This window comes from Muscardinus avellanarius (genome assembly GCF_963383645.1).
Source record: "Muscardinus avellanarius genome assembly, chromosome: X".
Classification (NCBI taxonomy): domain Eukaryota; kingdom Metazoa; phylum Chordata; class Mammalia; order Rodentia; family Gliridae; genus Muscardinus; species Muscardinus avellanarius.
In genome coordinates, this window is record NC_137792.1 from 9,002,480 (window position 1) to 9,030,222 (window position 27,743).

General features: G+C 40.5%; 1 protein-coding gene across 3 annotated transcripts in view; it reads right to left on the minus strand.

The window, feature by feature from the left end:
- Window positions 1–492: 492 nt before the first annotated feature.
- ASB11 (ankyrin repeat and SOCS box containing 11) overlaps window positions 493–27,743 on the minus strand; it is a gene marked incomplete at both ends in the record, with an annotated part of 28,895 nt that continues 1,644 nt past the window's right edge. For 2 of the 3 annotated variants that reach the window (XM_080718273.1, XM_080718275.1), the window contains 6 exons: window positions 493–617; window positions 4,873–5,064; window positions 6,335–6,469; window positions 8,503–8,653; window positions 11,429–11,536; window positions 17,782–17,861. In XM_080718273.1, the coding sequence (XP_080574399.1) occupies window positions 493–617; window positions 4,873–5,064; window positions 6,335–6,469; window positions 8,503–8,653; window positions 11,429–11,536; window positions 17,782–17,861 (791 nt within the window). The remainder of the gene's footprint in view (window positions 618–4,872; window positions 5,065–6,334; window positions 6,470–8,502; window positions 8,654–11,428; window positions 11,537–17,781; window positions 17,862–27,743) is intronic. The other variant, XM_080718274.1, reaches the window with a different exon arrangement.

Here is a 27,743-nt window from a genome sequence, read left to right on the forward strand (position 1 = left end):
GAAAGAAAAAGGAAGAAAGGAAAGGAGGGAGGGGGAAGGAAGGAAGGAAGGAAGGGGAGGAAGGAGAGAATAAAGGAGGTAGAAGTAAATCCAAAGCACATCTTGGAGTGTTTAACATTCATTATAATCTTACCTGATTTACATGTGTCTATACAGTATTTAAAGTATTGACCCTTAGGTATTGGAAAATCTTGAATCATCAGAAAATAGCCTATTCTTTCCACTCAGCTTCACAGGGTTTTTTTTCAAGTCTATTAACAACAAGAGCTAAAAACTAAAAGGTTTCTGGTTGACTCTTGGTTAAAGAGAACATTAAACTAACCAGGAGATTGTAATCCCCAAGTGTTCCGGCTTATCAGGGGGTTTACTCTAATTGGCTGAGCTCATTTGAAAATACTGAGTGTTTTGCTGCTGGGTGTCTATACTAAGTACCCCAGGGACAACAGACAACAACCTACTTATTTCCAAGTATCTTCCCATAGAGAACTGACACTATTGGTATAGGATGAATCTCTCCAGTGGCTCCGGCAGACGTAGCTTGTGGATGGTTTGAGGACACGCGCGACCCAAGCACTTCCGGACACACAGGCGGCAGAGCTGGGAAAGGGCAGGTGGGCCTGAGGGAGGGGATAAAAATAGTGTGAATCTCGTGGTTGAGGGAGATCAGAGAGCTGAAAGAGGCCCAAACTGTAAAAACAAAAGGGAAGCTGGATCCCTATAGGAATTATAGAATGAAACAGCAAAATAGTTGATCTTCCAAGGAGGATTATATTGCCGATATTGAAAAATGAAGTTATCCAGAGGCACATTGGGAAAGAAATGTGGGGTCTAAAGGAAATTCACCTTACCCATGTATTTCCTGTGTTAATGAAAGTGAGGCAAAAAACAAAAAACAAAAAACAATTGAAAGCACTGAGCTTACATGGCCCCAACGCAGAGCTTCAGAGAGGAAGGATGTCTGCAGGGAGGGCAGTAGAAAGAAGCTGGATCTGAGTGGTTACAGAGGTAATAGTAGAGATAGCCCAGGAGTCAAATAGCCCTCAATGTTCTCCTGTGCCTCCTGGCACTAGCTGCCCACAGGGGATTGATGGCTTGTCCCTGCATCGCATCCAGAGGGGCCCTCCATTCCTGCAAGGATTCCAGCTCAATATGGATGTGCAGAAAGAACTCAAGGCATTTAGACCTCATGATCCCCTCAACATCAATTTCATGAAGTCTGCATGTCTATGGCTTTCAGTAGCTTTGAATCCTTAGGGAACAAAAGGAATCCAAAATACAATCAAATAGGATGAATGGATGAGCTTTGGACTGGAACACTATTCATATTACCCTATTATTTCCTATCCTGACTATGAGTAAAGATTTCTTGAAGTAGATTTAATGACTGACCCATACAAATGTTCCCTTTTCAAGAAAATCCAACTATAATCGCCTCTTATACCTCATGAAAAATGGTAGACCAAAAAGCTGGGGATGTAGCTCAGTGGTAAGCAAGTATAAGGCCCTGGGTTAATCCCCAGCCCTGCAAAAGGAAAAAAAAATGGTGACCAGGCACAGCGGCACATGCCTATAATCCCAGTACTTGGGAGAATGAGACAGGAGGATCACATGTTCCTGGCCAGCCTCAGCAATTAGTGAGTCCCTCCACAACTCCGTGAGATACTGTTTCAAATTAAAAGAATAAAATAGGGCTGAGGTAGAAAGTCCCTGGGTTCCATTCCCAATACCACCAAAAAAAAAAAAAAAAAATGGTGGACCATGTAAGGACATATCCAGGTAAATGGAAAATCTCCCTGGAAGAGCAAACAATCATCTTTAATTAAATCTTTGGAATCAAAAGTGTAAGGCAAACCAGGTGTGTGTGTGTGTGTGTGTGTGTGTGTGTGTGTATGTGTGTGTGTAGACGTGTGTAAACCTAGTGCCTGGGAGGCTGAAATAGGAAGATCACAGGTTTGAAGCAAGCCTCAGCAACTTAGTGAGAACTTGTTTCAAAATAAAAAATGAAATAGGTACATCTCAGAGGTAGAATGCCTCTAGATTCAACCTCCAGTATCATAAAGGAAAGAAAAAATGTATGGCATCTCTAAGTCTGTGGTCAGACTGTTAGATTTTAAACAAATAACAAAGCCTCTGAAAAATGGTAATGCAGACAAACTGTCCGATTTGCCTAGAAAAGTTTAGAAACCAGAGTGAACTCTGACATAGTTTATGTTCATCCTTCTGGAGCAAGTACCTATATTTACAAAGATAAAGGACAGAGGAACTTGCTTACAAGATATGTAAATCCTAGATCTGGAAACATTTTTAATGAAAGAAATCTGGATATGCAAAAGGCGCTGGATACTGTATTTACAGCCAGTCGCTGCAAAGTATCTGGTATTTCCAAACTGGTGTCTGATGTGGGAGATCCTAATTCTTTGGGTGAAGATTCAAATAAAAGAGCAATTGTTAATGACCTAGACCACTGGAAATCGCCTAGACAAGTAGTACTCAAGCGTGGTCCTTAGACCAGCAGCGGCAGCAGCAGCAGCATCACTTGATGTCCTGACAGACAGTTTGGGGCCATACCGCTTGGTTGAAATTCTGGTTTCTATGTTTTTGTTTTATTTTGTTTGGCACTGGGGATTGAACCCAGGGGCACTCTATCTCAAGCCCTTTTGATTTTTAATTTTTTTTTTTTTTTTTTGCGGGTCTGGGATGGAACCCAGAGGCATTTGACCTCCAAGCTACACCCCCTGCCCTACTTTTCAATCTTTATTTTGAAACAGGGTCTCACTGAGTTGCGAAGGGCCTCACTAAGTAGCTGAGGCTGGCCGTGAACCGCGATCCTCCTGTCTCAGCCTCCCAAATGCTGGGATTACAAGCGTGCGCCACAATGCCCAGCTGGTTTTTATTTTATTTATTTATTTTTTTGGTGGTACTGGGGTTCCTGGATGCCCTTCTACCTCCGGGATACACTCCCAGACCTATTTTATATTTCTGAAACAGGGTCTATTAAAACAGCGCGGCTGGCTAAGAACCTGCGCGATCCTCCTGTCTCGGCCTCCCAAGCGGGGGGTTGGGGGGGAATTACAATCGTGCGCCACCACGCCCGGCTTGATTTTTAGTTTTTGAAGCAGGGTCTTGATGGTTACTGAGAGTCTCACTGAGTTGCTAAAGCTGGCCTCAAACCTGCAATCTTCCTGCCTCAACTTTCCAAGTACTGGAATAACAGGTGTGTGCCACCATGCCCAGCTAGATTCTACTTCTTAGTAGCTATGTTATCCTTTGTAAGCCAGTCTCTGTGTTTCAGTTTTCCCATTTGTAGCTGACACAGCACTGGCTACTATAAGGTTCTTACTACTTTTTGTGGGAGTGTACTAGAGATTGAACTAAGGAGTATTCTCCCTCTGAGCTATACCACCATCTGTTTTTATTTTATTTTATCTTATTTTTTGACACCACCATCCCTTTTTATTTTAGCTTATTTTATTTATTTTTTGAAACAGGGTCTCTCTAAGTTGCCGAGGCTGGCTCTGAATCTATTATATTCCTGCCTCAGCCTCCCAGGGATTACAGTCGTGTACCACCATGCTGGGCTTTTCACTGCTTTAAATTTAAAGAATTCAGTGAGATTAATCTATATTTCAAATTGATCTCATTGCTAATACATATAGAGCTGAACCCTTACAATTTATCTTTAATATCTTCCCCAGCCAGCATATAAATAATCAAGGAAGGCTCAGAAATAGTCTCATACTATGAGAACATAGCATAGTTTTCCTTTGAATTCGAGATACCAAGCATCTTAGTAGCTTACCTCTCCTCCTCTGGCATCTATAGTTGTTCTTAATGGCCATGATGGAAAGGGGAGTGAGGGAATGAGGACTGCAGGTCACCTCCTCCCTGATCTGGAGAATAGGCAAACAATCTCACCATTTAGTAGGGTTTGGTAAATGCATCTTCTGTCCTTTCTATTGCCCCTAACTCAAGGACAGTCACAGATCACTTAATGATGGGAGTAATTGTGAGAAATGCCATCATGAGGCAGTTCCACCATTGTGCAAACATCATAGAGTCTACCTACCTACACAAACTAAGATGGCTACGATGTCACTACGTGATATAATCATGTGGGCCTATAGGTTTTAAGTATGGCCCATCACTGATGCTCATTATGTGATGCGTGGCTGGATTTCTGACTTGTCTGCGGATTGTCTCCCAATACTACAAAACAGGGTTTTGCTTTGTTCAGCATGCGTTTTTTCAAACTTTGGGATAGATATGGCTGTTCAACTTTTCCAGGGTGAAAACAAGTTCATTTGATTATTTTTCTTTTTAGGAAAAATATAAGGCACTGGGCATGCTGATGCACGCCTGTAATTCCAGTACTTGGGAAGCTAAGATGACAGATTCACAGGTTCAAGGGGAGCCTCAGCAAGACCGTCAACAACTGGCAAGACTGTTTCAAAAATTAAAAATAAAATAGGCCTGAGGGTGTAGCACAAAGGTAGAATACCCCTGGGTTCAATCCCTCGTACCAGAAGGAAAAAAAAAAACAAGAAAACAATCTGATATATACAAACACTCTTTGATTTTCAGCAAACACTATTGGATTTTCAGTGAATAAACATAGAGTATAAAAATCCCAAAAGATATAGCAGCAATGCTACAACTTGTGCCTCCCACAGTACCACCCCAATTAGAAAGAGAAAAAGGGAGTGAGGATGTAGCTTATTGGTAGAGTGCTTGCCTAGCATGTGCAAGGCTCTGAATTTGATTCTCAGCACTGAAAGACAAGAAGAGAGAAAAGGCAAATATCCGAGAGATGAGACAGGAAGTGGAGACAGTAGTGTGCCTGGGGAAAAGAAGTGGACACCCAGCCCTCCTTACCTTCACAGAGCAGGAGCGCCAGCTCCACGCTGCTTTTGGGAGCTGCCAGATCGAGTGCACTCTTGCCCTGTGCGTTTCTGAGCTTCAGGTTAGCTCCATAATCAGTCAGCAGGTAGATGACCTCCACACTGGACTGCCTCGCAGCAGCATGGAGAGGGGTGTCCAGCCACTGGCCATGGTCAACACTAGCTCCTTAACAAAGCAAATGGCCACAATTCAAGACTAGTGTGAATGGGAAACACAACGAGCCTAAAATGTCTGAATATCACCAGCTATGAAGTATGCTCAAATGTGAGGTATCTGACAGATCTTTGGAAATATGTAAATTAAGCCTAGAACCTCAGCAAAGCTTGTTAAGACTATTTAAAGTATTTTATTAAGTTGGATGGTGACTCACGCCTACAATCCCAGTACTTGGAAGGCCGAGATAGAAGGATCGAAGGTTCAAGACCAGCCTCAGCAATACAGTGAGACCCTGTTTCAAAACAAACAAAAAGGACTGAGAGTGTAGCTCAGAAGTAAAACTCATCTGAGCTCAATTCCCAGTGCCAAAATAAGTTTTTTCAGTGAAAATAGGTAAATTTAGATATTTTTAATCATTATAAATAGTTTACTTGCCTTCCCATACAAGATAGGTAATACATAAAATATTTAAGATTTCTATTACATAAAATTACTTTTATTTTTGGCAAATGATAAGTATAAACTTATTTATTATATAATATGTGAGCTCAGAAATATTTCTGAATTCAATATAGAGAATAGTAAGTACGGTAAATAAAAAATGACTAAAGGAAAAAAAAAACCTCAGAGATGAAAATTCTCCATCTTTATGGCAACGGCTTAGTGTGTTGAATCTTTAACCAAATGATACTTTCAAGATATTTTACTTTTCCCTCAAATCTCAGTTCCTATATATGCCTTTTGTAATTAAAAATGACTAAATAACCTAGCAGGAGAGATGTGAAATAATCTGTGGCGAGTGTATATTATTTTTTACTGTCCAGAATTTTATTGGTAACCAAAGCTAGGTTTCTCTCTGATAAAACCGTCTTGTGATCCTCAGTTCATATGCAGCCTAGTAACTGAAGAATAAGTTGAAATCTAGGCCTAAGCCAATCAGTATATTGTATTCCTTTGGCCTCTGTAATTGGTTCAGAGATGAACATGTGACTCAAAAAGAGCCAATGCTATTTCTTGCTGTATATGGATGAGGAAGCCCAGGTGTTGCAGGCAGCCATCTTGCGACCACCAGGGAGAACCATACCAGGTAAATGGAGCCAACATCAAAGGAAGCAGAACCGAAAAATATAGGCACTCATGGCTCTGGAAAAGTTCTGTTTTTAGCACTCAAACATAAAATATCAGAATTTCCTCCAGCCCAATAAAAACTTCACTTTTAAGCCATGAAACACCAACAAATTTAGCAAGTTCTTCTCATAAAAACATTTATGGGAATTACCTAATTCGAGAAGTTTCTTCACACAGTCTACTCTCTGGTAGGTGCAGGCTACATACAGAGGAGTTCCGAGCTGAGGCACCTCTTGGTCAATATTAACATTATTAGCCAACAGAATCTCCATGCATTCTCTGTGACCTGGTGAAACATAAGAAAAAAAAATCCTTAAGAATTATAGAACTGCTAATCTGGAATGGGCTTTAGAAATAACCTAGATCTCTGTTCCTACTAAAAAAAGAATAATTCATTCAAAGAATAATTTAAAAAGAGAACTCCCCAAATTGGAATCATTCAAAAGAACAGCATTCCCATGCTTCTTCCATTCAAGCTCCTCTTTGTAATCCCTGAAATAACGCCAACTAAACTAAGGTTCCAAGGAATGCAGCTGAAACCATTTTCTAGAATAAAGCCACCATTTTTTAAATGGAGGCTATAAGACCCTCTTACAAGACCCAGCAGGGTAAATGAGTCACCCTATTATTATTCTGAAAATCCAGTGTATAAACCCAAGGCCATTACAAATCTCTCTTTCTCTTCTTCACCTAGGCATGTGAGACTGGGTACACAGCCTGCAAGCTTCTTTTGAATAGATTGGAAGATACCTAACAAGAATAAATAAAGAGTATCAAGTGTTTCATATACACTTTTGAATACATAAGCTAACGAGAATTATGAAAGTAAGCATTCTCCTTGGAAAATCTCACTTCTTTGCTGAGACTGCCCTGGAACCTGCAATCCTCCTGTCTTAGCCTACAAAGAACTGGAATTATAGGTGTGCACCATCACACCCAGCTCCACATCAGTTGTTAATCAATAAATATTTATGAAAGACATGGGTGCATTGGTATTTGGGTCTTTTGTATAATTTGAAGTAGTTCACTGGGAGGAAAATATCAGCTGATCTATTTGGTAAGCTGGAGCAAATCTTTCTCTTTTGCCTTCTGAAGTAAAGATGTTCCTCTCCAATTAAATCTACATTATTTTTCTAGATTGTCCTACCTTCTTGACTGTATTTCTGATCTTGATATAAGAGAACAATGCCACTGTTAGTTATCACCAAAATGTGGAATTTTGGGTAAAACCTTTGATAATACTTTGATTTTTCAAAAGCATCTTCTTGTTCATATCTAGTTTATGCGTATAATTTTAAAATTCCTTAAAATTCTTCTTTTTTCCTCTTCTTTTTTGTGGTATTGGGAATAGAACCCAGGGGCATTCTAACTCCAAGTGATACCCCCTAGCCTTTTTTTATTCTTTAGTTTGAGACAGGGTCTCACTGAGTTGCAAAGGTCCTCACTAAGTAGCTGAGGCTGTCTTCGAACCATGATCCTCTTGTCTCAGCCTCCCAATTTCTGGAATTACAAGTGTGCGCCACCACGCCTAGCTTATTTACTCATTTCAAAAGTAACTGACAACACAGAAGTCTAGAGTCAACTCCAATATTCCCAATGCTATGCTTTTTCAAGATGCAACTGTTTTGTTTTTCAATAACTATGGCCTTTAAGTCATCAGCTCATCTGGAAAGCATTACTTATTGACAGTTACATTTACTAATCCCTTTTCGATAGTATCATCTCTGAGTTTTAGACACTTTCATAATTTATTTTATGTTAGTAATTAATGACTTATGGGCTTGAGAGGATAAAGTTTTCTTTTCTACTATAATCAGAGATGTAAGCTCAGTACAATGCATGAAGCTATAATTGCTATCTTGACTGTAGCAGCTGGTACCAAAATACCAAGAAAGACGCTCAGGGGAGGCATGTTGAGAAACTGTCCCATTTGTCCCAGAAATGGGACATCCAAGGCACAAAGACATGCCTAGGTACTGAGAAGTGCTGTTTCAAAGCACAGGGCCATTTACCTCCGAGCTACATCCCTATCCTATTTTTTATTCTTTATTTTGAAACAAGGTCTCACTGAGTTGCAAAGACCCTCACTAAGTAGCTGAGGCTGTCTGCGAACCACGATCCTTCTGTCTCAGTCTCCCAAATGCTGGGATTATAAGCGTGCGCCACCATGCTCAGCTACTTTCTGGGATTTCTAAGCCACACACATTCTAATGGTGGCAAGATCTGGGCAATCCTTGTATGGCCATCACTGGGCTGTTGATTGATGCTGATTGGCCTGTACTCGCCACTTCCTTGTGTGTTTTGTGGTGGCTTATTTACCTCTCTTCACTGCCTCGTGGATGGGTGAAGCCAGGTGCATCTCCAGCTGGGCCTTGGCTCCAAACTCCAGCAGCACGTTGACACACGCAGCACTGCCGCTGCAGCAAGCATTGAAGAGGGGTGTGGCTCCGTGAACCGTCACTCCGTTGACCTAATGATGGACAAAGAGACACCCAGAGGATTTTTGACTTCATTCTCACTCTTTCAGAGGGTATTGCCAATGTATGTGTGCCGGAAAATTCCCCAAGTGGACGGGTGAGAGGGGGACCCCATATCATCATCATATCATGAAGCCTCCTAAGGTTATTGGATGGGTCAAGAAAATTACTACCTATTAAACACTTAGAAAGTTGCCTGGTACTCAGTAAGCACTGGTAAGCATTTGCAACAACAATTATTTCCATTTTCCATGAATATGTATCTCATCTCTCCTCCCAGTTGAGAACAAACACAGCGGGAAATGAAAGTACTGGAGAAATTAGCAAAATTAACCTATGAAGTCCCAGGTTTTCATTTATCTGACTATTTCAACAAAACTGACATGAGCACATTAAAATAGGTTGGAAATCACAATCTAGAGCCTATAAATGTCCTTTGTATATTTTTCATATATGCAATATATGTATTTTTTCAAACACTTTAATCATAGGCATATTACTTTACTCAAGAGAATAGATCTCTAAAACTCAATAATTATTTCCTAATTGCTATGCTTGAAAAAGAAGAAATAAAATTAGCAGGATTTTGTGATTAATTAGATGGGGAGAGAGAAGAAGCCAGATGACTCCCAGGTTTAGAAGATCAGAAGAATGTTTTGCTCGTTCTCTAAAACTGAGAACACACAATAAGAAGCAGGTCCCAGAGGGAAGGGCACGGTGAGCGCAGTCTGGGATGTGTTGAGTTTGGGATATCCATGGGACCACTAATTCTGGGAGATTTCTACTACTCCAATAACTTTCGCTCATGCCTTTTGTCATTCGATTTAAATGTTAAACAGTTCAATAGCATTGACTGGCTGTTGCCTTACAAAATTGTCAAAGATAGGGGACTATTATTTTATTCTTTGCTTTTCCCCTATTTATTTATCTATTATTTTTTATTGGTGCATTGTAGTCATACATCTTAATGGAGTCCAAGATGGTGGAGGCATACATGCACACATCACTCATTTAGCCCTTCCCCAATTTCCTCCCTATTCCCTCCCCCTCCCTCCTTCTCATGTTTGGTTTAGTGATTGATTGACTTCTATGTTTGCGAATGTACATCATGCACATTAGGGAATTTCCCTCTCCCCCCTCCCATCCCCCTCAGTTAAGGAACTCTAGAAGAAGGAGAAATTATAGATGAGCAAATAAGGTGACTATTCTTTGCTTTGTTCACACCATATCTCCTCTCTGACCCAAGGTAACGATTTAATACTTCCACCAGCCACCTGCTTGTGACTCCAATCATTTAGCTTGAAAGGAACTAGCCCTCACACAGCCTCATCGTTAACATGAGCTGTTAACATGGAGATGCCTGGCCATGGTAGCTTTCAAGATATCAGTTTGTGACAGAAACATTTTCATATTCAGTGCCACATGTATAAACCCAATACGCATAGACATTGGGAAAAAAATCGTTGTTATACACTTAAAGAGCTTGTGGTCCATAAGACAAAGAACAAAAGGACTAGATTAAAAATGATATTAGCAACAAAACATCTGGCGACTAAGTTTGGGTGTCAAGGAGATTTTTATAAGTTTTGACTTTTATAAACCTGTTCTGCCAGGCTTGTAATCCCAGTGATTGAGAGAGGAGGGTCACAGGCTTGTGGCCAGCCTCAGCTACTTAGTGAGGGCCTCTGTAACTTAGTAAGACTGTATTTCAAACAGTGAAGAATAAAAAATAGGGCTGGGGGTGTAGCTCAGAGGTAGAACGTCCCTGGGTTCTATCCCCAGTACCGCATAAATAAAGAAATAAATAAATAAGCCTATTCTGAGATCTGTATTATACAGAGCACCTCTGTCATTCTTTGAAAAAGTTAGAGTATAAGTTAAAAATAATATAAAGTTTAATTTGTATTTTCTTTGATGCACTGTTTATTAAAAGTCATCTAACTTGAACATTTTGCTCAATAAAAATAGTACCTGAGAGCCAGGCTCAGTGGTGCATGCGTGTAATACCAATACTTGGAAAGCTGAGATAGGAGGATTGCAGGTCCAAGTCCAGCAGCACTCCGTAATTTAGCTAGACCTTATTTCAAAATAAAAATTGAGTAGGTTAAAGGTAGATCAGGGGTAGACGCCTCTGAGTTCTATCTTCAATACCACACACACAAAATAAATAGTGGCTGGGTTAGGGTGCTGAATTGACATGACATTCAGAAATAAAAGAAAACCTTTTTTCTGAATTTCATTGTTTCTTTTTTCATTGTTCTATTAAAACTTGTTCTTTATAATACTTTACAATAAAGATTTTTTTTTGGTGGTGGTACTGAGGGTAGAACCCAGGGGCTTTTCTACCTCTGGGCTATATTCCCAGACCTATTTTCTATTTTATTTGGAAACAGGGTCTCACTAAGTTGCTGAGAGCCTCACTAAATAGCTGAGGCTGGCTTCAAAACTGTGTGATCCTTCTGTCTCAGCCTCCGAAGTGCTGGGATTACAAGCGTGCGCCACCACGCTCGCCTCATTACAATAAAGATTTTTTAAATCAGCATCACAATTTTGAAAGATTCCTATGAATTATTATATCTGAATATTCACACGTGGGTGGTACACGCTGAAGAAAAAGGAGTAACTTTAATGATGGGATATGGGCATGGGTGGGACTAGACCTCCCCTTCCCCCTGGTTAATTGAGTAAGCAGTCAAGCTGGTAAAGTCTCTAGGTGTTAGCCGATGCACCTGGGTAGCTAGATCCACATGGGCAGTGGTGGTACCTACGTGTGCACCACTTTCCAGTAGGGCTTTAGCACAGGCTACATGACCACCAAGGCATGCCTCATGGAGAGAAGAGACTCGGTTAATTGTCACGAGGTTCACATTGACGCCCTATAATTTGAAGACAAGAGAATCAAATGCTGCATTAGTCATAGCAAAATCATTCAAGCTAAAAAGACAAAGAAAAAGCCAGGTGTGGTAGTGCACACTTGTAATCCCAGCATTTGGGAGGCTGAGGCAAGAGGATTGAGGTTTGAGGACAGCCTCAGCTACTACTTAGTGAGGCCCTTTGCAACTCAGTGAGACCTTGTTTCAAATTAAAGAATATAAAAATAGGGCTGAGGTGTAGCTTGGAGATAGCATTCTCCTGGGTTCCACCCCCAGTACCCCAAAAATTGAAGACAAAGAAAAAGGGAACAGAATATACAAATGCAGAAAGTGATAGGAATCATGGTAGGGCCACAGTTGGAGAGTTGCTTATTTCTGGATCAAAAGGAGCTCACAGAAAGGGGAAGTAGGAGATGCAGGGAGTGGGTGAGCCAGAGCCAGGTCATGACATGTCTTGATGTCCCAGAAGAGAGCACATGTCTTCTAGAAAATGAGAAGTCCCTAAGCCTGTTGGGCTGCTCAGGGTTTAGAGCTAATAGAATAGCAAGATGGAGGGTTGATGACAGGGGCAGGGATGGAAGAAAGAAGCAAAGAGAGCCAGGGAGACACTGCTGTGAGTCAGGCACAGGCTGCTATGACCCCGCTGAGGGGAAGAACAATAGTGGCTATGAGGAGTAGGTGACGGAGAACAGACAGGTTTAGAAGCCAAGTCCAAATGTGGAACAGAACTCACAGGCTTGGGAGAAGAAAGCTCAGTAGAGAGTGCTTTCAGGAGTCATATGCTTAGCTACAACTTCACTCTATGGAGAGGTTTCGAAGTCCCAGGGCCTAAGGCCAGAGGGATTTTGCTAGCCCTCATCTCTTTATCCAGGTCTGATTGTCAGCACCATGCCCCCCTATTGCTATGCACCACCTTCCTCATCCAGGAGTCCCCGTGTCAGGTGATTAAGGTCGGCCTAGCTGCTGGACAACTCTGATGTCATACCCTTATTTTCAGAGCTTGTCTTTTACCATTTCCCCTATAACCACCACTTTCTATCGGCAAAAGGAATTAGGTCCCTGGGCTGTCCTCCCTGCCAACTTTTGATTTGTATCCCTTGCTTTGGAACTGACCCAAGAAAAGCTTTCAAAGCCTAGTGCCATGATCCTGTACCCCAAAGTTTAACCTAGTGCTCACTGCATCCTACCAGATCCCCAGAGTGCCATCTGCATCCTGCTTTGCATTTCAAGTTGGGTACCAAATACAGTCAGTAAAGTCTTTTCCTTTTACTTTTTCCATATGTGATTTCTGCGTGTGTGTGTGTGTGTGTGTGTGTGTGTGTGTGTGTGTGTGTGTGTGTTACTGGGAAAAGAACCCAGGGACATTCTACCTCTGGGATATACCTCCAGCCCTATTTTTTTATCCTTTATTTTGAAATAGGGTCTCACTGAGTTGCAAAGGGCCTCACTAAGTTTCTGAGGCTCTCTGCAAACAATGATCCTCCTGTCTCAGCCTCCCAAATGCTGGGATTACAATTGTGCGCCACCACTCCTGGTTCAATATTACTTTTTAAGAAATTAAGATTTATACTGTTATCAACATGGGTATGCATTACCATTATAGCATTCTAGCTTTAATTCTTTTGCAAAGATACCAAGGAGTAGTATAGTTGGGTCACATGATGGTTTCATTATGGAACCAAACTAGGTGCCAATCAACAAATGAATGGATAAGTAAAATGTAGCATATATGCACAATGGAATTTTTTTTATTTTTTGTAGTACTGGGGATAGAATCCAGGGGCATTCTACCTCCAAGCTACAACCCAGCCCTATTGTTTATTCTTTATTTTGAAACCTGGTCTCACTGAGTTGCAAAGGGCCTCACTAAGTAGCTGAGGCTGTCTGTGAACCATGACCCTCCAGTCTCATCCTCCCAAATGCTGGGATTACAAGGATGCGCTACTACACCCACCTTATTTTATTATTTTTTTTAAACTTGGAAACTGTACCTCACTAAATTGCTGAGAGGCTCACTATGTTGCTGAGGCTGTCCTTGAACCTATGATCCTCTTGTCTCAGCCTCCCAAATCCTGGGATTACACGTGTGTGCCACCACACCCAGTATGCAAAATGGAGTTTTACCCCAGCATAGAGAACAAAATTTTATCACTTGCAGGATACTGGATGGAACTAGAGAATATTATGCTAAATGATTTCAGCCAGATTCTTAAAATCAAGGCTTGGCTGGGTGTGGTGGCTCACACTTGTAATCCCAGCATTTGGGAGGCTGAGACCGGAGGATTGAGGCTCACGGCTAGTCTCAGCTACTTAGTGAGGCCCTCTGCAACCTAGTGAGACCCTGGTCCAAAATTAAAAAAAAAAAAACACAGGACTGGAGGTGTAGCTCGGAGGCCATGACCATGGGATCCATCCCCATACCACACACAAAAAAAAGAAAGAAAACCAAGGATTGTTATGTTTTGTCTTGTACGTGGAAGCTAGAGAGAAAATAGGAAACAAAGGGGGTTTCAGATAAATGAGGAGCAAGATCAGTAGAAAAGTGGAAGAGGATCCAAGGAGGGAGGCGGGAAAGCGAAAAAGAGGCTTTCAGAAAGTAGTTCAAATAATGTTATGTCTATATAAGGAGGCATCACTAGTTTTACCAGCAGGTGTGGGGAGGAGGAGGAGTATTGGGATGGGATAAGGAGGAAAGCACACCAAGAGATGCTGCAGCACATACTAATGTAGCATTCGGAATCTCATCACTGCATAGGTGCATTGCACCAGTCAAGTTCAGAAAGAAAAAGGATTTTAGACTTTGTTTGTTTGTTTGTTTGTTTGTTTTGCAGTACTGGGGATAGAACCCAGAGGCATTCAACTTCCGAGCTACACCCCCCGCCCTATTTTTTATTCTTTATTTTGAAACTGGGTCTCACTACGTTGCAGAGGGCCTCACTAAGTAGCTGAGGCCGGCCGAGAACCAGGATCCTCTGGTCTCAGCTTCCCAAGTACTGGGATTACAAATATGCCCTACCACGCCCTCCCAGCCAGCATTTTAGATTTTAAAAGAAGCTAGTCCACACGGTGGCAGCATTGTATCAGAAAAAAAAACTGCAGTGAAACAATCCCCGAAATTGGAGAACTGGAATGCTGGACAGGCCTGAAAGACCCTCTAGACTGAAGCACTTTAATTGGGTAAGAATAGAAAAGCAGAAAGTTAAAATTATACATAAGATGAAGCTCCTCCGCTATCAGGGACAGCCAGCACGATAACCAAGGAACTGCTGGACCTTGGTTTAATGCTTCACTCCTGTGTGTGTTTGTGTGTGTGTGTGTGTGTGTGTGTGTGTGTGTGTGTGTGTGTATGTATTTTTCAGTACTGGGGATGGAACCCAGGGGCATTCTATCTCCAAGCTACACCTCCTGCCCTATTTTTTTTTCTTTATTTTGAAACAAGGTCTCACTGAGTTGCAAAGGGCCTCACTAAGTAGCTGAGGCTGGTCATGAACCTGTGATACTCCTGCTTCAGCCTCCCAAGTACTGGGATTACAAGTGAGTGCCACCATGTTCAGCTAAAAAGTGCTAAATTTAATGTGGAATCCTGGACTGAATCCAGTAACAGGAAAAGGACACTAGTGGAAAGACTGGTGAAACTCCAATACTCTGAACTTTAGTTAATGGTATTGTCCCAATACTCATATCTTACTTTTGACAAGTATACCAAGGCTATGTGTAAGATGTCACATTCAGGAAAGTCAAGTGAAGGATACGTGAGAAAAGTCAGTACTGCCTTTGAAACTCTTCTTGAAAATGGTTCCAAAATTAAAAGTTTATTTAAAATACTAATAAAAGTATTGAGAGATACAAGACTTTTCACTGTGTACTTCTTCTCATCCTTTTTTTTTACTGGAGATTGCACCCAGAGGCCTTCTTTCTCTGAACTATATCGCCAGATCTTGGATGGGAGATACTAGAAATTGAACTCGGGGGCATTCTACTTTTGAGCTATACCCCCTAGCCCTTTTTATTTTTTGTTTTGAAATAAGGTCTTGCTAGGTTGCTGAGAGTCTTAATGTTTTGCAGAGACTGGTTTAAAACCTGGGATCCTTCTGTCTCAGCCTTCCAAGGACTGGGATTAAAGGCGTGTGCCACTATACAAACTCTTTTTTTTTTTTTTTTTTTTTTTGCACATGTGGGGATGGAACCCAGGGGCATTCTACAGAACTCCGAAATACACTTCCTGCCCTATTTTTTAATTTTTAATTTTGAAACCTGGTCTCACTAAGTTGCAGAGGGCCTCACTAAGTAGCTGTGGCAATCCTCCAGTCTCAGCCTCCCAAATGCTGCGATTACAAGTGTGCACCACCATGCCCGGCAGCTCATTTTAATTTTATAACTATGTGAATAGATTACATATTGAAAAGAATCAAATCACTAGGCATAGTGGTACATGTTTGTAATCCCAGCACTAGGGAGGCTGAGATAGGACGATAGCATGTTCACAGCCAGCCTCAGCAACTTATGAAGCTCTCTACAAACTAGTGAGACCCTGTTTCAAAATTAGGAATAAAAAATAGGGCTGGAGGTATACTTTGGAGATCGATTCCCCCTGGGTTCTATCCACAGTTACACACACACACACACACACACACACACACACACACACACACACACGCACAGAGAGAGAGAGAGAGAGAGAGAGAGAGAGAGCAGCAAAATATAAAATAAAGTGTGAATTATTTAAAATGAGTAAGCAAATGAAAAGATCAAACACGAAGCTCATCATTGCTGACAGTATTGTTTTCCTTCTGTCTCTACTTACTTTCTTAAGAAATGATACAACTCAGAGAGGAGAAAGCTAAATAAAAATAAATAAATAAATAAATAAATAAATAAATAAATAATAAATGCATACTTCCCTAACAAGAGCAATGCACCCAGCTATGTAAATGCAAAATGGTAAGGAATTCAGGAACGGTTAAGTGATAACTAGGATGGGGCAAAAAGGTATAATTAATCATCCCATCTCATCCATACACACAGATTCCAAAACAAAGCAAATTGAGTGTGTACATTTTCTCATTCATCTCACAAATAATCACTAGGCTGCTCTCATTATTCAGTGTACTTGAGAGGTAGCCGTAAATACAAATACAGTATCCTTAACTACTAAGACATTAATAAATCTTCCTAAGAAGTAGGACTTATCCATGTGCCCATGGATTTTAATGTTTGCTCTTGAAAGTGTTATCAGTGGGAGCTGGATCCTGTGGCACATACACCTGTAATATCATTACTTGGGAGGCTGAGACAGGAGGATAACAGGCTGGATGCCAGACTCAGCAATGTGATGAGAACTAGCTTCAAGATATAAAAGTAAAAAAGGGCTGCAGGTGTAGAGGATGCCCCTGAGTTCAATCCTCAGTAACCTTCCTTCCACCCCCTCCACACAAGGAAGCATAGCAGTAGGGTAGATGACCTCTCAGGTGGTGCCAGTGATTTCCATTTCCTAACATTAACATTATCTCACTGTGTAATGCATTCCCCTTGAGTGTGGGCCACACTTACTGAATCACATCTAATGAAAAAAAATATGGCAAAGAAAACAGAATGTCACTTCAGAGATCAGGTAATAAAAAAAAGCAGGGACTTCCTCAGGTGTTTTCTCTGGGGAAAGCCAGCTGCCATTCCATGACAAAGCCTATGGAGAGGCTCATGTGATAGAGTTAAAGTTTGTCAACAACTACATGATTGAGTTTGAAAGCAGATCGTTTCCCGAGTTGAGCCATGAGATGTCTGCAGCTCTGGCTGATAACCTGCAGCCTGGGAGATATACTCTCACCTCACCTATAGAAACTTCAAGAATCTAAGTGTGTTGTTTTGGGCCATTATGTTTTGAGGTAATTTGTTATGCAGCTATAACAGACAAATACAACTTTAGGAATATTGTCACTAATGTACACAGGGAAAATATGAGGTGAGTTAGTGCAACATAAATTTGAGAGTATCTTCCACTGATCCTCACAGGGAAATTTCCTATTTAAAATTAAAAGGAAAAGGAAGGAACCAGGCAGAAAATAGGGCAGCTCCTTGGGACAAGAGAGGCAAGAGAATCAAATGGTGAAGAGCAAGAGGATACATATACCTAGAATGGCAGTGCTGGGATCCAGATGGGGCAAGCAAGACCTCTACTACAGCCAAAGCTAATAAAGAATGATGTTTGATTATAACCTGAGCACAAAGGATAAAGTCTTTGGTTTACTTACTTGTGCAATTAAAGTTTTAAGAGCCAATAAGCGCCCCTGAGCCGCAGCTTCATGAAGTGGGGATCGATCAGCCCAGCAGTCTGAAACACAAATCAACCTCAGTGTCATGTTCTGGAGACTTCTTCCTGCAGTTTGTTCGTGCTTCCCACCCACTGTGAGGAGAGGTTGGGGGAAGAGGAGGGCAGCAGGTATCATTCATCAAATTTTCTTTTTAGTCACTTTCAGAGTGACAAGCTACTGACAATAAAGTCTGTTAATTTGCTGGTCTGTGCAGAGAGAGAAGCACAGTTGATCTCTCTGGCTTTTCAGGGACAGTTTTAACAAGCAATAGACTTAATTAAAAATAGCATTCATAATCCAAGTGCTTGGAAGGCTGAGACAGGAGGATCACAAGCTCAAGGCCAGCCTTGACAACTTAATGAGACCCTTAGCAACTTGGTAATATCCTGTTTCAAAAAAATTTAAAGTAGGGCTGGAGTTATAGCTCAGAGGTAGAACACCTCTGGGTTCAATCCCCAGTAAAACACACACACACACACACACACACACACACACACACACACACACACCACTAGTACCTAGAGCTTGATTCTGGTATCTCCAAATAACACCAGACCAAAGACAAAACAAATCAATGAGCTTCGACATTCTTCTTCTTCCCCTATCTCTTAAACCCCATCCATATGCCAAGGATTCAACAGCCTCTGCACTGTGAAGAGACTCTACGCAATCAGGTAGAATCTTTAATCAAGGAATCTTTTTTTCCCTATAAATTCTCTAGATAATTGTGCCTGCATCATTTGATAATAGAACCTATTTATTGAAATGCAGAATGTCGTTTTTTCAGGAGTTTCTTTAAGGAGTTTTAGTGTGGATTTTATAACGCAATGGCTGAGCATGGATTCATACTAGGACTGCCTGAGGTTGAGTCCTGCCTTGACCACAGTCTCTGCCCAAATAAATCAGAAAGTTGCCAAAGTTACTTGAAACTCAGTGCCCTTATCTGTAAGATGGAGCTAGAGTAATCCAGTACTTGATAAGGGCTTTGGCCTTTAAGAAGGCCAAGCAAATCCATCCACGATGTTACGTGCTGAAGACCACATGCAATTAAATGGACATGTAGGGCAATACTTCAAAGAACAACCTCAGAACCATTTCATGACTGTATATTTCTTATAATTGCTTCTCCACAGCCAAGACTAAGTCACATAAATGGGCATTTGAGAAGTCACCCTCTATTAAAAGCACCAAAGGAAAATCATTATTTCTGGAAGAAAACTGACTCCAGTTTACAAAAATTTTGCATTTGTTCAAATTATGACAACATTCTTCCTACACTAAATAGATTTGGACTTAACACCAAGTCCTGCCTTCCCTCCTCTTCTAGGTGGTCTCCATGGCGGAAAGGTTTTCTATACCTGCAAACCTGGCAAATACAAAACCCCACCCAAACCGAAAGTGTGTGAATGTGAAAGAATACAAGGGAAGGGGGAGCTTTTCCAATGGATGAGAACCAGAGTCATAAGCATTTCAGAAACCCCTTCCTACACATTGAATCCCAGTATGTCTTCCCAACCCTTTGGCTTACAAAAATGGCAAAAGCTAGAATGAACTCTACAGGGTCGGAGAGGTTGGTATGAAACTGTGATCTTCAACATATCTAGGGAGATAAAGAAAATCATGTAGGTGTAAAGCGTAGTATATATAAACATTGTGCACTGCCAAAATCTAAATGAAATGGATGGAACTGGAGGACATTATGCTAAGTGAGATTAGTCAGTCACAAAAAATAAGAAATCAGATGCTTTCCCTAATATAGGAAAGCTAAGGAGAAATGGGTAAAAGGGGGAACTCTAGATGAAAAAGGAAATCCTATAGAGGAGCAAACAAGGCAACCTAAAGGAGAAGAAAGGAGGGGGGAAGAAGGAAATTCTCTAAAACACACAATGCAGTTAAACATATCGAAGTCAACCACTAAGCCGAGCAAGGGAAGGAGGGACGGGGAGGGAATGGGGTGGGAACTGTGTAGGGGTTAAATCAGTGATATGTACATGTATGTACACACAAGTTTTTACCCCAATAGGATGTATGAATATAATGCACCAATAAAAATTTTTTAAATAAATAAATAATTAAAAATAAATAAAAAATAAAAGAGAAGAAATATATAGTCTATTTGTTTTGTAACAAGTAGCTGTAAATAAAATAATTTATAATGTTTTTAAAGGGAAAAAAGTCTTGCCAGGAAAGAAGCGATCACAGAATGAAAGAACATGTTAAAAATGACACAGAGGTTGACTCAAAGGGGCTTCCACTGGCCAAATATCGGCCTATAGAGCATCAAAATAAACAGAGAGAGCTGGGCATGGTGGCGCTCACTTGTAATCCCAGCATTTGGGAGGCTGAGACAGGAGGATCGTTGTTCTTGACCAGCCTCAGCTACTTAGTGAGGTCCTTTGCAACTTAGTGAGACCCTCTTTCAAAATAAAGAATAAAAAATAGGGCTGGGGGTGTAGCTCAGAGGTAAAATGCCCCTGGGTTCCATCCTCAATACCGCAAAATAAAAATAAAAATAAACAAAGAGAGTAAGAAAATTATATGCTATCAAATAAAGTAGAAATGTAAAAGTGGTTCTCATAATGCAGGGCCAGCTTTGAAATGTGGGAGAAATGATAGAATCATCCTCAAACTATTTCCCCACCAAAATACTAATTTATAAAGGGAACAGGAGTAATTATACAGTATAGCCAAATCACAGTAACCACCCTACCCAGGTGATCAAAGTTAACAAGAATAGTAATGGAACAAATCGGCACTGTGTGCTATCTAAATTGTGCAATGAGCCACCTCCTGTGACATTAGAGGGAACACAATGTGAATCATAGCTGTTGCTTCTTGTTCTTTCTACCCCAAAGGCATAACCTGGCTGATCATGAGGACACTAAGTACTCGCCCAAACTGAGGGGATGTTCTACTAAACAATTAGCTTGTAATGAGTTAAAGAAAGGATTGAGGAATTGTTCTGATTAAAGAAGACCAACAAGACACAAAATCTAAATGCAACACTTGATCTTGCATGGAATCTTTTCACTCTAAACAGTGTTATTGGAATAGTTGCCTACATGAACAGGGTCTCTGGGCCAAGAGAAGTGGGAATTCTTTGTACCACTCTCTTTCTTTCTCTTTCTTTCTTTCTTTCTTTCTTTTTTCTTTCTTCTTTTTTTTACAGTACTGGGGATGGAACCCTGGGGCATTCTACCTCCAAACTACACCCCCAGCCCTATTTTTGTTGTTGTTGTTGTTTTGCGGTTCTGGGGATGGAACCCAGGGGCATTCGAGCTCTGAGCTACACCCTCAGCCCTATTTTTTATTCTTTATTTTTAAACAGGGTCTCACTGAGTTGCAAAGGGCCTCTAAGTAGCTGAAGCTGTCGGCAAACTGTGATCCTCCTGTCTCAGCCTCCCAAATGCTGGGATTACAAGTGTGCCCCACCATATCCCTTGTACCACTCTTTTCTGACACTTGAAATTAGCTCCAAAACTAAAAGTGAAAACATGAAAAAATAGATGATAGATAGGTAGATAAAATCATTAGTAATCCCCTACTCCTGATATGACTGTGCAAAGCTTATATAATAAAGAAAAGTAGAGCTGAGCATGGTGGCACAGGCCTGTAATCCTAGTACTTGGGAGGCTGAGACAGAATCGCAGGTTAGCCGGCAGCCTCAACAACTTATAGTGAGGCTCTCTGAAACTTAGTGAGACCCTGTTTCCAAATAAAAAGTAAAATAGGCAGAGTGTAGCTCGAAGGTAGAATGCCCCTGGGTTCAATGCTCAACACCACATACAAAAAGAAGATCAGATAAAAATTTTTAATGTGAACATATGTTGTGTTTGTATCTTTGATTATTCCTGAGTCAAATGAAAGTTGATGAGTGGAATATTTTTTGAATTTATTTTTATTTGCATAAACTGGAAATAATGAGAAAATGTATGCATATAATCCTCAATTAGTATGCCTTTTCTTCCCTAATGCATCTCCAGATCATTCAATAGGAAATAGGCTTTAGGTACATTGCTCTCTTGCCTAATTGCTCTTGGAAGTGGGCACAGGCACTGGGGTGGAGGGGACAGTCTACCCAAGGCCTGCAGCTCAGGCAAGTCCATGAATGCAACTTTGTTATTCTGTAGAATTTTTTTTTTTTGCAGTACTGGGGATGGAACTCAGGAGCATTCTACCTCCAAGCTACACCCCCAGCCCTATTTTTAGTCTTTTTATTTTTGAAACAGGGTCTCACTGAGTTGCCAAGGTCCTCGCTAAGTAGCTGAGGCTGTCCATGAACCACCATCCTCCAGTCTCCAGCTCCCAAATGCTGGCGTTACAAGCATCCACCATTATGCCTGGCTCTTATTCTGTAGGTCTAACAATAGCTAGTCAACCAGAGGATACTATGGGTTGAACACCTCTAGCTTGAGCATTAAGATAAAAAAATGCTTGCAAATCCCAAACTTTTTGAGTACTGACCTGTTGCTGCAAATGGAAAATTGCACGTCATAAAACTTTGTTTCACGCCTCAAAATATTTAAATTATTGAATGGAATGGCATTTAGCCTATGTGTATAAGATATGCATAAAGCATGAATGAATTTTGGGTTTACACTGGGGGTCCAGTCCTAAGATATCTCATTATAAATGCATATATCTATATCTATATCTATATGTATGTGTGTGTGTGAATATTTCAAAATCCAACAAAAAATTGAAATCCAAAATGTCTCTGGTTCCAAGCATTTCTGATCAAACATAATTTAAGGGGCAATTTGCTATTAAAAATGTTAACTAGCCAGGCATGGTGGTACACACCTATAATCCCAGTACTTGGGAGGCTGAAATAGGACAATTGCAGGTTCGAAGACAGCCTCAGCATCTTAGTAAGACACTTAGCAACCTAGTAAGAACTTGTTTCAAAACAAAAAATTTAAAAAGGGCTGGGGGTGTAGCTCAGAGGTAGAATGCCACTGGGTTCAATCCCCAGTACACCACCATCACACACACACACACACACACACACACACACACACACACACACACATTAACTTAGGACAGCAAACATGAAATGGCTTCATTATTTCTAAAGCTTGTCTTCATGCAGGCTGTGATGATCCTCTTTTGTACTGAAAATGAAGATCTTAAACCCACCCTCTTCTTATTCTATACTCTCTAGCAACTTTCTGTTACTCATTAGTCCCATAAAACATGATCCATACACACAACATGAATAAGGCTCAGGATCCTCATGTTGAGTGAAAGAAGCCAGATACGAAAAGAGCATGTGCTGTACGATTCTGTTAGGGTGAAGGAGAGGAGGGCAAACTCACCTTGGGTGTTAGGAGTCAAAAGCAACCAGAAGAGGAAAGCGGACTGGCAAGACTTGGGCATGGTGGGAGCCACGTTGAATACACATAACTCTTGCTCCTGGATTCTGATTCTTGACTGTTCACATTGTGAAAATTCATCTAGCTATTTGTTAAAGGTTTGTGTACTTCTCTGGATTTATATCACAAATCCATTAAAACTTTTTAAAAAGTGACTTAGCACCCATTGAAAATGTCATCGCCGATCCCCTTCACACCTCCTGGCCTCGCCCCACTTATGGGGTAGGGTAGATCTCTCTGGTCCAGCAAGCAACTAGGGGCCCCCAAACAGCTATCACCTCCTCCTTCTAGGTGACAGCTCCTCTGGTGGTTTGGGGTGGGATAAGCAAGAGCGACAGAAACTTGTTGCCCCAGTTCATTGAGAGAGGAGGCCAACCCTGCTATCTTTCTTACTCACTAGCATTTGGCAACTTCTAGTGTTCCCCAACAGTGCAGCAACTCTGATGCTGCCAACTCTAACCCCATGCTTCTGAAGTCGCAGTGGCGAGTCTGGGGCACCAGCTTCCCTTGAACCAAGAAATAGGAAAGGGTGGCTGTCCTGGGCTTCTCTCTTACCACATCTCTGCTTTCCAACTCTCTTTTTTTCCTGAGTAGCAGAGTACAACACTTCAGCAAGTCACTGCTTAAGTAGACTTCTAACCTGAGAGTGAAATACCAGGCCCCTTCCTCTCGGGTACGCTGTAGCGAAACTTACATATTTCCTAGTTTCCTATGGCTTTCAGAAGAGGGGGGGAGAACATTACTTTAGGAATGAGAACACCACAAAATGCACAAGAAGAGGTCTCATGGCTAGTAAATGTCAGAAGTAGCACTGAAAACCAAGTTTTGGGAACCTCAGAAAACACTTTTTCTTTTTTTCTTTTTCTTTTTTTTTTTTTTTTTTTTTTTTGCGGGTCTGGGGATGGAAGCCAGGGGCATTCAACCTCCGAGCTACACCCCCTGCCCTATTTTTTTTTATTCTTTATTTTGAAACTGGGTCTCACTGAGTTGCAGAGGGCCTCACTAAGTAGCTGAGGCTGTCCGTGAACCGCGATCTTCCAGTCTCAGCCTCCCGAATACTGGGATTACAAGCGCGCGCCACCACGCCCGGCTAAGAAAACACTTTTTTCTGGCTTTAAAAACTACTGGTTTCTGGCTGGGCACAGCAGTGCAATCCTGTAATCTCAGTACTTGGGAAGCTGAGACAGGAGGATCAGGGGTCAAGGCCAGCCTCAGCAACTTAGCCAGACACTGTGGTGGTGAGATGATTTGACATCAACCTCTTCTCGATACACGGTGTGAAATGAGCATATGTTACCACCTAAAATGCAGAAATAATTTGTTTCTCAACTGAAAACAAAATCATTCTCAAGGAAATAACCTTTCCAGTCCCATTTTCTTTTCTTTTCTTTTTTTTTTTTTTTGGTACTGGGGGTGGAACCCAGAGGCTTTCTACCTCCGCTCTATACTCCCAGACCTTTTTTCTATTTTATTTGGAAACAGAGTCTCACTAAGTTGCTGAGAGCCTCACTAAGTAGCTGAGGCTGGCTTCAAACCCGTGTGATCCTCCTGTTTCAGCCTCCCAAGCGCAGGGATTACAAGCGTGCGCCACCACGGCCGGCTCCAGTCCCATTTTCTAACACTTGCTTCAAAGGACCTAGAAGGGTTTTTCACAATGATACCCCAATGGTGGGAGGTCTCCTGTTTTTCTTCCCAACAGTCTCTCACTCATTCACATTTTAAAAATTGGAGTTAATTGTGAAAAATTAAGGATGAGAATTATTTGGCAGGTTGAAAATTTTTCCATTCCTTTCGAGAAATATGCAACTAGACTCTCCAAGTAAATCTATTTTTAGTTATTTGGCAGCCTGCCTGGGTCACAGGGCTGCAAACACATTATGAAGATAGTTTACTCAACAAATATGTTTGCTTGTTCCTGATGAGGTGGACAGAAAATGTCCAAGTATTTTTATATTTCCTCTTTGTATTTTTCTCAGAATGTGATTTATATCTCTAGTTCTAAGATTCTTTGAATAATAATTACATGACAACCAGAGTTACCCATATTTCAATAATTGGTTCAGATGGTTCAGAAAAGTTTTAAGTATTCAAGATAAAAACCAATTCCTCTTTTTAATTTTTTTAAAAAATGTTTACTTTGATTAGAGTATTATAATTAAACATCATAGTGAGGTTCAATGTGATACAAACTTTTAGAACTTTTACCCTATATAATTTTAACAAGGATTTGAGATTACTGGTTTATTATTACCAAGGACCATTTAGTGATTATAATGTCTGGTATACATGTAATAATCTTTATTCTCTTTATTCAAGTTCTGAAATCATATAAAGCAACTTTACCCATATCCAGAGAGAAGAAAATTCATAAGGAATTTCAAATTTGAAACAAAATATAGGCAAAAGCCTAACAAAATTGGTTATTTTTTTTTATCATACTTTTGGATCGAACCCAGGGGTATTTTTCTTCCAAGCTACACCCCAGCCCCATTTTTTATTTTTATTTTGAAACAGGGTTTTCCTAGGTTGATGAGTCTCACTACTTGTTGAGGCTGTCCTTGAACCTGTAACTGGGGATTATAGATGTGTGCCACCACACCTGGCAATTAGAGATATTTTCAGAAAAACCAAGATAATTGGAAAATATAACAACATTTCCCAGATATCTACAATATTATAATAAACTTAGATAAAATGAATGTTTTCAGCATATCCATTTCCGGTTGGGAGACAAAATGCAATCGATGAAATATATTAGAAAGAAGGCTCCTTTGAACCCATTAAGGATAGGAGAGTTGAGCTAAAGTTGACAGGTGGGGAAGCAGAATCCCTGCCAGAAACTAGCTGTCAACCGGGCATGGTGGCGCACGCTTGTAATCCCCACGCTTGGGAGGCGGAGACAGGAGGATCGCGCAGGTTCGAAGCCAGCCGCGCTGGCTTTGGAGACCCTGTTTCCAAATAATAAAAAAAATAGTATAAAGTGCGTCTGGGAGTGTAGCACGGAGGTAGAAGGGTTTCCAGGAACCCCAGTGCCACCAAAAAAAGAAAAAAAGAAACTAGTTGTCTCCATTTGGAAAGAGCCAGCAAGCACCTAAGATATGTAGCCACTCAGAGGATGGTTAGGCCACGGCATGGGAAACAACTAAATAAGAGCAGAAGGCTAGATAGAGGCTGGGGCAAAAAATGGAAGAAAGACAAGAAAATCGTATTGGAATGAAACAGACAGGAAAAACAAGAGTCAAGATGTTGAGTATGGCAGAGGCATAGCAATCCGATTAAGCTGAGTCTCTTGATTTTGGAACAAGGGATTTTGAGTAGAGAACCAATATTTTAGACTTAATTAAAATAGTTTTTTGGGGTTTTTAGACTTAATTAAAATGGGTTTTGGGTGTTTTTCTGTTTTATAAAATAGGGTACTATACCTCTTCTTATCTACAATCACAAAATCCCCCAAATTCTGAAAATCAAACTTTCCTCTGTACTGGATACAAACTCCTTTGGCAGAAAAACATGGCCAGGACTCATATTAAGCAATTTATTACTTCTATTTTCACTTAGTGTGATTATTTGTTTGCACACTGTATAATCTTTTGAACATCTAGAAACTCCTGAAATCTGAAACATGTGTGAACCAAAGGTTGTAAGTAACAGATTTTGTCAGACTATATCTTACTTTCATCATCTTCAATGACCATGTGATGGTACTAAATATAGCTTATACTAAGTTGGCAAAGGTTAAAAATCATACAACATGTCTCTCTAGAGAAAGATAGTACTAGCAGAAATATCTGTGGCTCGGTTGTTTGAAGGGAGGATCCAGTAATGTACCCAGTTCTCTAGACATAACTTCAAAAGACAAAGTTTCAAACACACACACACACACACACACACACACAATTGCCAAAATACACAAAGATATTTGAAAGATCAAACTTAGTAAGACCCAACCATAGCTTAACTCAACTTTGAGAAGTTATATACAAACTTAACAGTTTAAACCATCAAATCAAATAATTACTCCAGAATATAAAATTTCAAGAGAAATTTAACTTTGAACTAAGACTGCTATAAGTCAGTTAGCTAACTTACTGATTTAATGTCATCTATATTCCCAACAAATATTTTTTTTATCTGACCAAAGAACAGCAAAGACAATTTCTGGTTTAACACTTCCACTAATTTTTGTGCTTGATTTTTAAATATACTTTCTAACAGCGTAAAAAAAAAAAGCCCTGTTACAATCATGTAAAATTGATCAGTCTGACATGTTACTACCATACTATTTTTATAAAAAATATATCAAATCTGTATATTGTCTTTATTGGTGGGGTGTGAACACATACATACACACAAAGGAAATTAAACTGAGATATCAACATCTATCAGTCTCACCTCTGTCTCCTGTTAATAATAACTGAAAATATGTTTTTGACCTTAAAGCACTAAGCTACTTGCAAATTAAATAAATACTGTCCTAAGAGCTTGAACAGGTAATGCCATTTGAGATAGAGAATGAAGAAATCTATT